Source organism: Arvicola amphibius, chromosome 12, assembly GCF_903992535.2.
Source record: "Arvicola amphibius chromosome 12, mArvAmp1.2, whole genome shotgun sequence".
In the NCBI taxonomy this organism is placed as follows: Eukaryota; Metazoa; Chordata; class Mammalia; order Rodentia; family Cricetidae; genus Arvicola; species Arvicola amphibius.
Window position 1 is genome coordinate 19,619,850 of NC_052058.2, and position 12,361 is coordinate 19,632,210.

General features: G+C 43.0%; 1 protein-coding gene across 3 annotated transcripts in view; it reads left to right on the top strand.

Annotated features, from left to right (window-relative positions):
• The first annotated feature begins 371 nt into the window (after positions 1 to 371).
• Positions 372 to 12,361, top strand: part of Grem2 (gremlin 2, DAN family BMP antagonist) — a 93,797-nt gene continuing 81,807 nt past the window's right edge. The window contains exon 1 of one of the 3 annotated variants that reach the window (XM_038349985.1): positions 372 to 614. Coding sequence is in view for 2 of the 3 variants with exons in the window: in XM_038349983.1 (XP_038205911.1) it covers positions 1,770 to 1,780 (11 nt within the window). In the remaining variant the exon portion in view is untranslated. Of the gene's footprint in view, positions 615 to 1,636; positions 1,781 to 1,881; positions 1,998 to 12,361 lie in introns of those variants that run through there. The other 2 variants (XM_038349983.1, XM_038349984.1) reach the window with 2 other exon arrangements.

Here is a 12,361-nt window from a genome sequence, read left to right on the forward strand (position 1 = left end):
TCTTCACATTTTCACATTTTGAGTCCATCCAAAAGGGAGATCTGAAGGCATGAGTGGGTTTTGCGGGCTAAGAGAATGATGGATTTCTTCTCTACATGACAAGCTTTGCATTGGAAGTCAGCTAAACAAAATGTGAAGAGCTGCCCACAAGGTTGTAAATCCCCAGTCTGCAAGGAAGAAGGGAGAAACGGCGCGAGCAACTGAAGTGTGTGTGTGGCGGTAATGTTTGTGGGTTTGAAGAGAAGCAAGAGCTGAGTGAAGCGGAGAAGGAGGGGGTGGCTGGTGTGATTTGTTTGGTGTTCCGAGCCAATAGAAATCCCAGTCTGTGATAATATCCCCACGCAGCGCAGCGCCGAGAGGACTCAGTGCTGTCTCCAGCTCCTTCCACATCTGCAGGCGCGGCCGGGACGCGCTCCGCCCTCTGCGCTCTCCGCTAGGCTCAGCTCGCTCTGCACACACCCGCGAGGCTTCCCCGGTCTCCTGCGGAACCAGGCTGCAGCCGCCCCAGGCGATCCTGTGCACTCCCCGCTGTGGTTTGTGTCAGTCACACAGAGGAGAGCCACAAGGAGACACACAAGGGACTCCAGGAAGAGGCTTTCATCCAGTCATTGCAGGTAAGTGGCTTGTCACAAGTGATCTGAGGCGCACAGGTTTCTGCCTTCTGCCTTCCCAAGGCAACCAAGGTGGGTTCACGTCTGTCTGTGGGGTTGGCACGCAGAGAAGCGCGGAGTGAATGCCCTCCTGAGTTCTCCCGGGTAGTTAGTCACGTTGTTTGTGCATGGCTGTGACCGCCAGGTAGATTAACCTACTGGATTCTGCGTAGGTGGAAAGCAGAGACCTTTAAACTCCACCGTCATCTTTCTTTGTAAAATAATACCAGTACCTACGAATTGTCGTGCGGGTACCCCTTGATGATTTTCATTACATTGACGGTGACCTATCGCAGGTCAAGCATCATGGGCTAGTTTAGGAAGCAGGTTTTGCATATTGTTCACCTACCTACTACGCTAATGTGCTCTCTCTGATCAGAAAGCCAAAGCTGACTTGGCATGGTCTTTATTTCTTATGCATGTGACCAAGTGGATATAGCCTCACGGTTGAGCTATCAGTGTGCCTTTAGACTCTCTGAAGGAGAAAAGGAAAGAAACAGGAAGCAATTATAAAACAAACTCTAATTATTCTTACCTTTATACCTTTATTGATGAATTAAAAGCAAATTTGTCTTTCAGAACCCTCGACAGGCTGAGTTCCAAACTCTCTCAGTTTTGGTTAAAAACATACAATTTGACTCCAGCACTCAAGAGACTGAGGCAGGAGGATTGTGAGTTCCAGGCCAGCCTGGACTGAATAGTTAAAAATATGAATTGGAGAACTTTACACTAAATATAACCGTTTCCAAGCAATGTCGGTTCCTAGTTCGGTTTTATTTAATCGTCAAACTTATAGATTTCTCCCTGTCTATTTTTGAGGTGAAAATTTTGTGTGGGCAGGGGAGACGACAAAACAGCTATTTTCCTGGGGGTTTGCCATCTTTGATTCACAATTTTGAAGTTGGTTATGTAATTTTTTCCCATGTTGATTACTTATGATTAAATTAACATTGCTTAATCAGTTCCATCTTCCCGGAAAAGCCAAAGGGACTGAGTAACTCTGATAAAGGGCTGGTCCTCTTTGGGGCAGTCCTCAAGGGCTGATCTTCGCGGCCCCCATCTTCTGTAAGAAGTGCTTTTCTTGGTGTGGAGAACTTACAGAGTAGGGGGCTCTTCAGGATGACTTGCAGGTACAGGTAACCAGGTGCATTATCTGAACGGCACTTCGCCGAGCCCGTTCCTAATACTTCCTAGTAGTGGTGACCCATTCATTGGCAGTTCGTAGTTGGCTCGTCCCTCGGAGGTACCTAAGTTTCAGCACTGTCCTTATCCCAAATCTTGTGCCTGGCCAACCAAGATAAGGAAGTTATAAGAAAGCTACTCGCTTTGCATATCACCATGGAGAATGTAAGTGACCCACTTTCTTTTAATCAGATGAGTGTGTTCTTTCGTCATTAAGAAGAATGCGTGCGTAGCTCTACCATGGATATAGGAAAATATCACGTTTTTGCCCTTTGACTAAAGTGAACCATCACACAGAACATTTTTTTAAAAGGTCATGACAAGCAGTAAATGTGCTGAGTATCAGTGGGGTGTGTGTGTGTGTGTGTGTGTGTGTGTGTGTATAGGGTGCATATGTGGAGATTGGAGGAAAACTCTAGGCAATCACTTCTGCCCTTTTACAGTGGGATCCTGAGCTCAAACTCAGGTCATCAGATCGGTATAGCTGAGCCAGCCTCCAGGCCAGGCAGTTTTATTAGGAGCCTTTGTCTGTCTTCTATAGCTCATTTCTTCTCGCCAGTGGACTCTAAAGCCATACTGGGTATGTTGGTATTGACTAAGTGAGAATCTGAACACATTCACTTTGTATAGTCTGATACATTTGTGGCTTTTCAAATACAGGTCTATTTATGGATAAAGGCAGGGGACTATAGGCATATATATGTACACACAGTGCTTTGATTATCTACTGTTTCCTGCTATCAGTTTTACGGAGAGAAGTAGTCCAATGTTCATTCTCTCTTAAGTCTCACAATAGCTAGCCAGAGCTCTAGATTTCCTCATACCATGTACAGCCTAATTTAAACAAATCATAGGCATTTAAATATTTTAAAATAACTCTAGCTCTTGCTGTTTTAAGATAACTCATAGCTCTCTTCTGATTCAAGAGAACAGTGCTGAATCCCGAGTTGAGTCCTGGGTTCTACGGGTGTGAGATGACTGGTCTGCCTGTGTGAAGGGCAAACTGGCAGACACTGCAGGCTCCCAGGGACACTGCAGCCTGGGCCAGCCACGTTTGTGCTCCAGGGCTGTGACAACGTATGTGCCAGGTGGCAGGCAAGGGCTCAGCGTTAGACCCTGTTAAGCAGTTAGGAGACCGGTAATGAATTATTTCAGCCCAAGAAAATGTGCCCGGTATTGGGCTTCTGACAAGTCCCACAAAGGACCAGCATGTAAGATGAATTGCTTAGAAGAGGAAGACATGTAATTATAAATTTGATCTATGGTGGCATCTGCTTCTTCAATTACCTGTGTCTCCTCCTATCACATGACTCTCTTGTCTCTAAGAATCGTACACATGGACTTAATAATGTGTAAAACCAAACCTGCTCACATATCGGGCTAAAAAAAAAAGATGTGGTCCTTAGACCATTCATTGCAGCCCTAACCCACCCATGTGGCATATTTGCCATTGCCACCACATCTAGTAGGAAAATCCCCTTGACTGTCCAGCACATCAGCAGGACCAGCCCTTGGTGGGGGATTAATTTGCAGAGATGAGTCCCAGAGCCATGTGGGAGTTATGAGGGCGGAGAAGGAGATGTTTCACGCAGCAAGAATGTGAAGTGGGATTCTGTGATGGTGGGCAGCCTCCAATGAGAACCAGGAGCCAGAGGGGAAATGAGTCTGTCTCCTCTGGTTAGCCTCAAGGATATACATGTGATGAGATGCCCTGAACATTTTCGACACTCTTTTCTGTGTTCCCAGGTACACAGGTGTGGGGTTGAAATAAATGCGGTTGCTCTGCTGACAAGCCTGGGTATAGAAGCCAGAAGGGGGCAGCATGCAAACTTAGAAATAAGTGACACCTCCATGCACTTACACCAATTTCCCGGTGGCTACAGAATGCCTGTTAAAGCTTCTGTACCCTTCCCCCTCTGGAAAACACAGTCTCAGTCTCGAGTCTTATGAAGAGATATGTCACCCAGAGGGGTTGTTTCTAGTTTTGCTTCAGAATTGGAATTGCCTGACATAAGGAGAGCAGCAAGCTATCACTAGTGAGCTCAACTTCTGCTTCTTTTAGCTAGCTTCACCTGTTGATTCGACTCAAGTAATCCTTACGCTTTTAGGAGATGGAAGAACAGGAAGCCAAATGCAGGGAAGAGCGGAAGAGAAAGAGCGGGGTTCCTTGACGCTTCCACAAGAATAATATCTGTTTCTGTATGTTTTTGCTGCTGCTTCATCAGCAGGACTGAACATTATTGTAAGCATGGCTCAAGTGTAAATTCAAGGCCTCTGCATAATCAGTAACACTTTGGGATTGGGGCTTTGAAAAGCAGAGATGTGGAATAAGTGGTTTCAGTGATAGCTGGAGTCTAAGACATGCTAACAAGAGTCAGGCATCTATCTCTAAGAGCTCAGAGATGATTAAACCTATCCCTTCCCAACTATTGTCAGATTCCTGACTATTGAGATTTATTCCTGTCTTTATCTTCAGAGAAGACTTTGAGAGTACACGCTCTAAATGTTCACAGAAAAAAGAATGCCTTGCTCTTACAGAGAGCAACTGGCAGTGATGAATTCTAAGTAGCCAGGTGGCCTCACTAGGTGTCAGTTAGCCATTCAGAGGTGTTAGCCTTGGCAGACCCTGTCTCTCTCCTCTCTTTGGTTCATCCACCATACAGCTCACTATTGTATGTTACGTCTTGAGGAGAGGCTCAGATTAGGGCTTTGGAACCCACTCTGAAGATCACAGAGCCGTCTCCTTCTGGGAAAATTATTTGTCCCTGTGAGTGAGAAGGCTTGGGGGCCACTGGGCTAGGGATAGATGCCTCAGAAAAAGGAAAGCCAAGGTAGTTTTGTCAAGAAAGCATGACTTCAAGCCCACAAGGTAGATTACAGGAGGCTCAGGGAGCTGCCCGTGTATGCAGGAATGAGACCTTGAAAACATTTAGATCTACGTTTTTCTAGGGCCACTGTACTCTGCTGGATGTTTGGTGCCCTTGAATCAAAGAAAAGAGGGTTTCAAGGACAAAACTCTAGATTCCTTAGTGTCTGGGAGAAGAGAGAGGTCACTGTATGTCTCCACCCTCCCCCGTGTAAGGCTGCATTGGTTTCTGTCACTCTCTTGCTTACTGTCTAGAGCTGTGTGTGGAGTCTGGATGCTGGAGGAGCTCTGTGGGAGGGGAGAGATTTATTTGGGGTCTTCATGGAGCCAAGTACACTGCTGTAAGAATAGAGTATAGCACGGGAGAGAGAAATGACTAACCCAGAGAAGACTGGGAAAAAGGATAAGATTTATCACCTCTCATCCAAAACCCAGAGCCTCAACTGCTGCTTTTCGGTTTATGGTGGCTTAGCACCCCTCACTCCCAACTCCTTTCTGATAATCAAATAAACCATAGCCCATCTCTGTCTCTTTTTTAAATATTACATTGAAATTAAAAAAAAAACTTATAGTAAGAACATTTTGGTTGGTATAATAGCCCTAGTAAGAGGACATACTTGTGGAAACAGTTTACTAAAAAACTTTTTTTTCTGATATTTTCATGCAAGGGAATTAGAAATGAAGGGAATGCATAGCTTTAGGGAAATTCTCTAGAAGGGGAGGTTTCAAAGAACATGAAGCCAAGAAGACAAATACTCCCAAACATGATTCTCATGGTGTGGGCTCATGCATGCCCCAGCCTACCATTCCCCTCTATTGTAATTTCTTCAGTATCAGAGCAGGCGGTAGGGAAGACATTGGGCAGGTGGCCTCCTGACCAGTTCATGTGAAACGCTAAGTTGGCATTGTCTAGTTGAACTATTTTCTGACTTAAAAGTAACACCCAGCCTGGTTTTGTAGCTGTGACTCAAGGCTGAAAGGAAGCTCATCTCTTCACCCATGAAAACGTGTTTGTCTCTAACTGCTGTACCACAGTTATTTGACATTGTGACATGATCGCCATTATAGTTTCTAATTATAATGGTTGCATTGGGGGAAAGCTGATAGATAGACTTATATTTAATAAGAATCGAGTAGCTGTAAAAATGAGATTTTCCCACCAATCATCTCTGCTAGGAATCTAAATGCCCCTTATTACTCATTTAAAAACCTACAATTCATCTAACATTTGGTGAGTGCATGCCTCATAACAGATGATAAAAATTACATCAAAACTTCAGGTATTAATAAGTGTGTTTGTGTAGCCATAACATAGAATAGTTACAAATACAACCATTCTTTCAATCACATGAGCGTACATCTCACAGATACCTAGTGAACCTCTTTGCATAATAACAATAGAATTATATGTGTGCTTTTTATAGTGATTTAGGTTTTTGTGCAAATGAGTGTATTAGTTACATGCTCATGCTATATTTCATAGACTAAACACATGAAAATATATTGAGTCTTACGTGTATTTGAGAGCTGTAGCTGCGGCAGCCTCTAGAATGAAGCATGCTTTATGCTTTGGGACCAGATTTTCTACTCAAAAAAGATTTTTCAAACTGCTTCTTATGAAACCTTTGCATTTACACAGAGGTATGGATTTCAGGATTCCAAGGCTTCATCCCAACAAAGAATACCAGCCTCTTTGAGTTACATTTCCTCCTAAACTTTGGAAGAGGCAGACCAGAAATTGTGCTTAGTTTTAGACAATAAAATCATATTAACACTTTCTTGATCTAGAAGAGTGTTATCTAGATATTATAAAAAATGTTTAACCTGACAAAGTAAGGCAACTTGGTTTCCTTGTACACGTTTCCTCGGAAAGCCTCCCGTTTCTCCTGAGTTCATTCTTCACACTGAGAAGAAGAGAGTGCATCCTTGTGCTTCATCCCACCTTGGACTTCAGTGCCACATTCTTGCCTCTGTAAGAACAGCTGTTTCAGATGTGACTTTGCTAAATGCTTTGCAGAGATCATGCAGTGTTTACAACAATCCTAGCTATTATTATCATCATCACTATCATCCCCATCTTACAGATAGGCTTAACAAGACTTCAGGCTTTCAGAATGTCACACAGATGGGATGGATAGATGGCTCTGGTGGTAAGGAATTTACCTTGAGTTCAACCCCTCAAACCCATAGGGCATAGTGGGCTTGTACCTCCGCAGTTGAGGAGATAGAAACACGTAGATCCCTATGCTTGATAGTTACCAGCCTCACATTTCTGGTAAGCATGCGGCCAATGAGAGATGCTGTCTCAAAAGTCAAGGTGGCTGGCATCTGAAAACCAACACCTGAAGTAGTCTTCTGCCCCCTTCCACACACACTGGAACTAACATACACAAAGAATGTCACCAGTCAAGCTACTTCAGTTCCAAGCCCACTCTCTTTGACCTCCATTGAGGTATCCTAAGTAGGTATTGAGAAAGTGCTACCTACAGAACACTCTGCAAGGATATAGGTTGCCACGGTAATGGAGAGAAGGTTCCTATAAGAACTCAGTATTATAGGAAAAACCAAAGATATTTGATGGGAATCATAATCCAGAACACTCTGAAGTGTAGTGGGAATTTTGCCTTATTATCAAGGCTGCTCAACAACAGAAGTCTCTTCGTTATAGTAGTTCAAATCTTGCCGGGCGGTGGTGGCGCACGCCTTTAATCCCAGCACTCAGGAGGCAGAGGCAGACAGATCTCTGTGAGTTCAAGGCCAGCCTGGTCTACAAAAGCTAGTTCCAGGACAGGCTCCAAAGCCACAGAGAAACTCTGTCTCGAAAAACCAAAAAAAAAAAAAAAAAAAAAAGCAAATCTTTTCTTGACTCCACCCTACACTCAGGCTACATACTTCTCCATCCATCTGAGTATGGGTTGTGACTTCCTGTGTGATAGTTTGCTTACATCTTCCACTTACTTTCAAATGGTCCTTGAGGACAAAGACTGTTTCTTATTCAATGTTTTATTTCCCATACCAGAACTGTTACACAACCAAACTGTATCTGGTCTGAATCCACTAAGACCCAGCTACACCTAATTTAGAGCTGGGATAGAAGACTGCCCTTTATCTCCTAGGAGATATGGCCTCCAAATTCTTCAAACATATATATCAACCAGAAGCTAAACAAACGACAAACTCCATCATCTGCTCTAGCATCAGTCTGTCTTTCCTTCCTTCCTTCCTTCCTTTGTTCGTTCCTTCCTTCCTTTCCTTTCCTTTTTCCTTTCTTCTTTCCTTCTTTCTTTTTTCTTTTCTCTCTCCTCTCCCTCCCTCCCTCCCTCCCTCCATTCCTTCCTTTCTCTGTCCCCCCTTCCATCCTTCCTTCTCTCCCTCTTTTCCTCCCTCCTTCCTTTCTTTCCTTTCTTTCTTTCTTTGCCTTAATTTGCATAACTTCTTAATGCTTTAAAATGGTTATTTTAATAAGAAAGTCAAATTAACATTTAAAAAACCAGTTCTCTTTACAAAGATATCTTACTGCTTAAACATTAGAAATACTAAGTCAATATTCGGACAGATTTTTCCCCAAGTGAATGAGCATGTCATAGATGGTATCAAGGCACTGCTGTGGGTTTGTCCTCCAATCCCAGGGGACTATGTAAGTTGATTGTAACAGTTTGGAATACTTGCTCATGATCTGACTTTTTAGTTTGAAAGTTAAGAAATTCCTGCTGGTAAATAAGAAAGAGATGTCAATGAAAATTTGGGAATAACATTTAATGTTTTCAGATGGAAAACTTTAAAAGAAACTGGAGAATTTAATGAGACTAATTTGCTCTGTGGTATTTTGAGAGGGCAGGTTTTTTTTGTTGTTGTTATGCAAGGTTTTGCTATCTAGCTCAGGCTAGACCAGAATTCACAGACCTGGCTCTCTAGTCTCAGCTTCTTGGCTACTAGAACTGAGGTGAGAAGCACCAAGCCTAATTTAGAGGGCAGGTTTTAAAAGATTCAGTTTTTCTTTTTTACTTTAGAAGTCTTATGAAAATTCAGGAGACACTGTGAGCTAGAATGCGATCAAATGGGGTAAGAATTGCAACTTGTATTCTCCTGGCCGGTAGTTGAAATAGTCCATCCCAGTAATGAATGCATTGGATAAGCATAGTGCTAACACAATTGTGTAGAATCAAAAGCTATTTTGATGTTATGTTGATTCATATATCCTAAACCATCACTGACACAACCTCAAAACCATTGTATTCTTTGGTGCTAGCATTATTCAGATGCTTTTATTATTATTTGAATAAATATATGTGTATATCTTTAAATATCCTATATCTTATTATTGTAAAACTATTATGAGAAGGACTCTTTAGCCTTTAATGGACAAAAAGGGGGGTCTTTGGGAAAAAATGTAAAAACCCTTCTCAAGAGGTTGCAATTATCACTATTGGAAATTTGAGCTGAAAGTATTTGTGCTGGAGGTTGGGAATGAAAGGGATCTGGTCGACAGGGGCATGCATCTCACCCAGAGTTAGGTCTGGGTGGCACCAACCACCACGGAATCTCTGCATGCTCAAAACAAACGGGAATGTAGACAGACTGTCTCTCCTTTGTTTGAATTTTCCTGGCTTGAGTCAGATGGCTATGTCACAAAAGAAGAGTCCCTGTCGGAATACCTCATGGCCCATGCCTTTATATTTTTGACATTCGGTCTTCAGCATCAGTAATTTCCTGTAGGATAAGTTAGATGACTCAGGGTCATAACAGACAGTCCTGACAAATGAGAGTCTGTCTGCATTCAGAGCCCCGTGCTGTACCCAAGTGCTGGCCTCATAGCTTCATGTCATCTTCTGCTCTGTCAGCCTTTGAAGGGGCTGCATGATTCTCAGCCGCATATCTTCGCATATCACATTGTACCTGAGTCATGATCTCTAATATTTTCCAAGAGAATGAATAAGAAGATACCATATACAGAGGTCATCACTGTTACAGAGTTATCACATTTTTAAAAATACATAATTGTGGGAAAATAATATAAGAAAAAATATTTCTGATTTTATTCAATTTAGATCTGAAATATTCCCCCAAAGACCGTGTTTCTGAACTGGAAAGGTGTCTCAGTCAGAAACAAAAAAGTCGCAATTATTGTTGTTCTTGGCATAGTTGATATTATCATTATGGTTGTTTTAATTATTACTGTTCCTCAGACTTTGGATATTAATGGAATAGTCATTGGAATGAATGTCCGTGGAGGTTTGCTAAAGAACAGCTCATCACTCTAAGTACTTTGGAACTGAGACTTCAATTTTGTAAACTGAGATAAATAAGTTGGAGTGTTTGGGTCTCAATTTTATCTTTGAAGTAGAAAGAATAATTATTTGGAAGAAGAGCTAATCAGGCACTCTTCGCAGAACCATTGATTCATTCACCAAGCATTTGTGGATCCAGGGCTAGACATGGCAAGAGATCAAAAGATGGACCATGTTTTGAAGGAGCTTAGAGTTCATGAGGAAGGCAGGACGTGTGTGTCAGCAATAAGGACACAAGGTGAAGAGTGGAGAGCACTAGGAAAAGAACTGCAAATAAAGTCTCCTGTGCTTGTGGGAAGCAGAATGTCATTTCTAAGGAAGTCTTCAGGGATATTCCTGAAATACTAGACGGGTCCTACTGTGCGCTGCCATCATGATTTTCTTCCTTCTTTTGCCTCTTCGTGGCACGTATCGTGTGTTTGATGTGTTATAAATTCTAGAGCTTTAGATAGAGATATAACTTATTTAGTCTCCTGGTTTTATAGCCAGGACAATGCTAACACGGAAGTTTCCTGTTTTTCAAAACTATAAGCTGGTTCATCGCAGAACGAGTGCTCGAATCCAGGCTCCCTCTGGTCCTCCCCCATCCTCTCTCTACACCCTACTCCCTTACAGGACTCTACCGTTAAGGACCCTAGATCAACAGTGCATGAAGTCCTACAGGGCAGTTTTCACAGAGGTCCAAGGTACCGCCTGCCAGAGGTTTGCCCAAGCTGGGGGGAAGCATTGTGCTTGATGACAGTAGATTTCATGGGAAGTTTTATTGTTGTTTAAATAGGATCTTTGCTTCGCACTGTTCATTTCAGCACTAACTCATCTCGGAGCTTGGACTCCCCAAGGCAGAGCTCCAGTGGAACTGCCCCGATCTCATCTAGAAGCCCAGCACTGTCTTCATCTGGACTGGGGCTGATGCAGCAGTGGCAACCGCTGCTTCTCCCTCATGGAGTTTCAGGCACTGTAGTGAGTCTGGGATTCCCTAAGTGAGAGCAATGACTCTCCTCCTCCCTTCTGTTTGGACTAAAGGATTTGTATGGCTTTAGGATGGATTATCTCCGTGATACATGTGCTCAAGCTGTCTCCCACTCCCAAAGCACTGTCTCCTATAGTCCAAACGCCTTATTTGGGCTGGCTTATTTGATCATACTTAGAATTCCTTTAGCTAGCAGATGAAACCTCTGGACAGGACTCAGGAAAGAAATGAGTCTGTCAGAGTCTACCCCTACTTGTTAGTGGAAGGTCACTCTCTGGATAGAAGCACTCTGCTCTTCTTAGATAGGCATGCTGGTAGAATGTTCCTACCTCCTCTCTCCCCATTTTATTTCTGGAAGCACATATGCCACAGCCAGACACCCCCTAGGAAAGGATCCCCAATAAACAGTAAGCACACTCTTCAACCACTCTCTATTGGTTGATGAGTAGAAGGATGGGTGGGTAGGAAGATGAATGGGCAGACAGATAGATTGACTGGGGGAAATCCTGCAGTCCATTGCCCCCAGATGGCTTTGACACTCCACAGGCAGATGGGCTTTTCATAGGGGAGCAAGTATCATCCTCTTAAGGGAGAAGTAGACAATTGATTCTAGAAGAGGAAGCAGCCAAGAGTGGATGAAGGATCAAGCAGAGTGTGTCCCATATTTCATGGTGACGTTATTCACACCTAGCATTCATTTCCAGTCAAGGTGACATGCCATTACATAGAGAAACATAGGTGTGGAAAAACAGAACAACTAATACCAAGTTTTATTTTTATAGAAATGGGGAACAAACATTTTCTGTTCTATTCTTGGAGCTGAATGAGACAGCATTGCAAATGACTGACGTGCGAATCGGCACCATATGGATTTGTACAAAGGGAAGAAAATAATCCCCAGTTGTAAAAATATCTTTGGTCTTCATATGGGTGATATGTGCCCACATGGTTCTGTCGGTGGTTTTGTTATAAGAGATTATTCCTGGACTAATAGAGAAATGTCTTTTTATAATGGTTGAACGTTTTCCCAGATTATTATTATAGCATGCAAAATCTCACAACTTCAGACATTCGAAAGATCAAAGGTAGGGAGGCCACTGGGGCCTCCACACTCCCCACACACCAGCACCATAGTTTGGCTACTAGAAATGCTTCCCGCAGCGACACGAAAGCGTACTTCTATAATCGCCAAACAGTGCCGTGAAAGCTGATCTGCATTCCTAATTCTCGCAGCCGAGATTGCCTTTGTTTCTTGGTGGCAGTAAAATTCAGATTGTCTCCATATGATGAAAACATTGGCCCACTGAGGCTTGGGGCTCTAGAACTGATATTAACTGTGCTGGGGTTGGACTAATTTTCTGTTTCGAACGACAGCCAAAGCTATCAAATAAACCCAGTGATATTT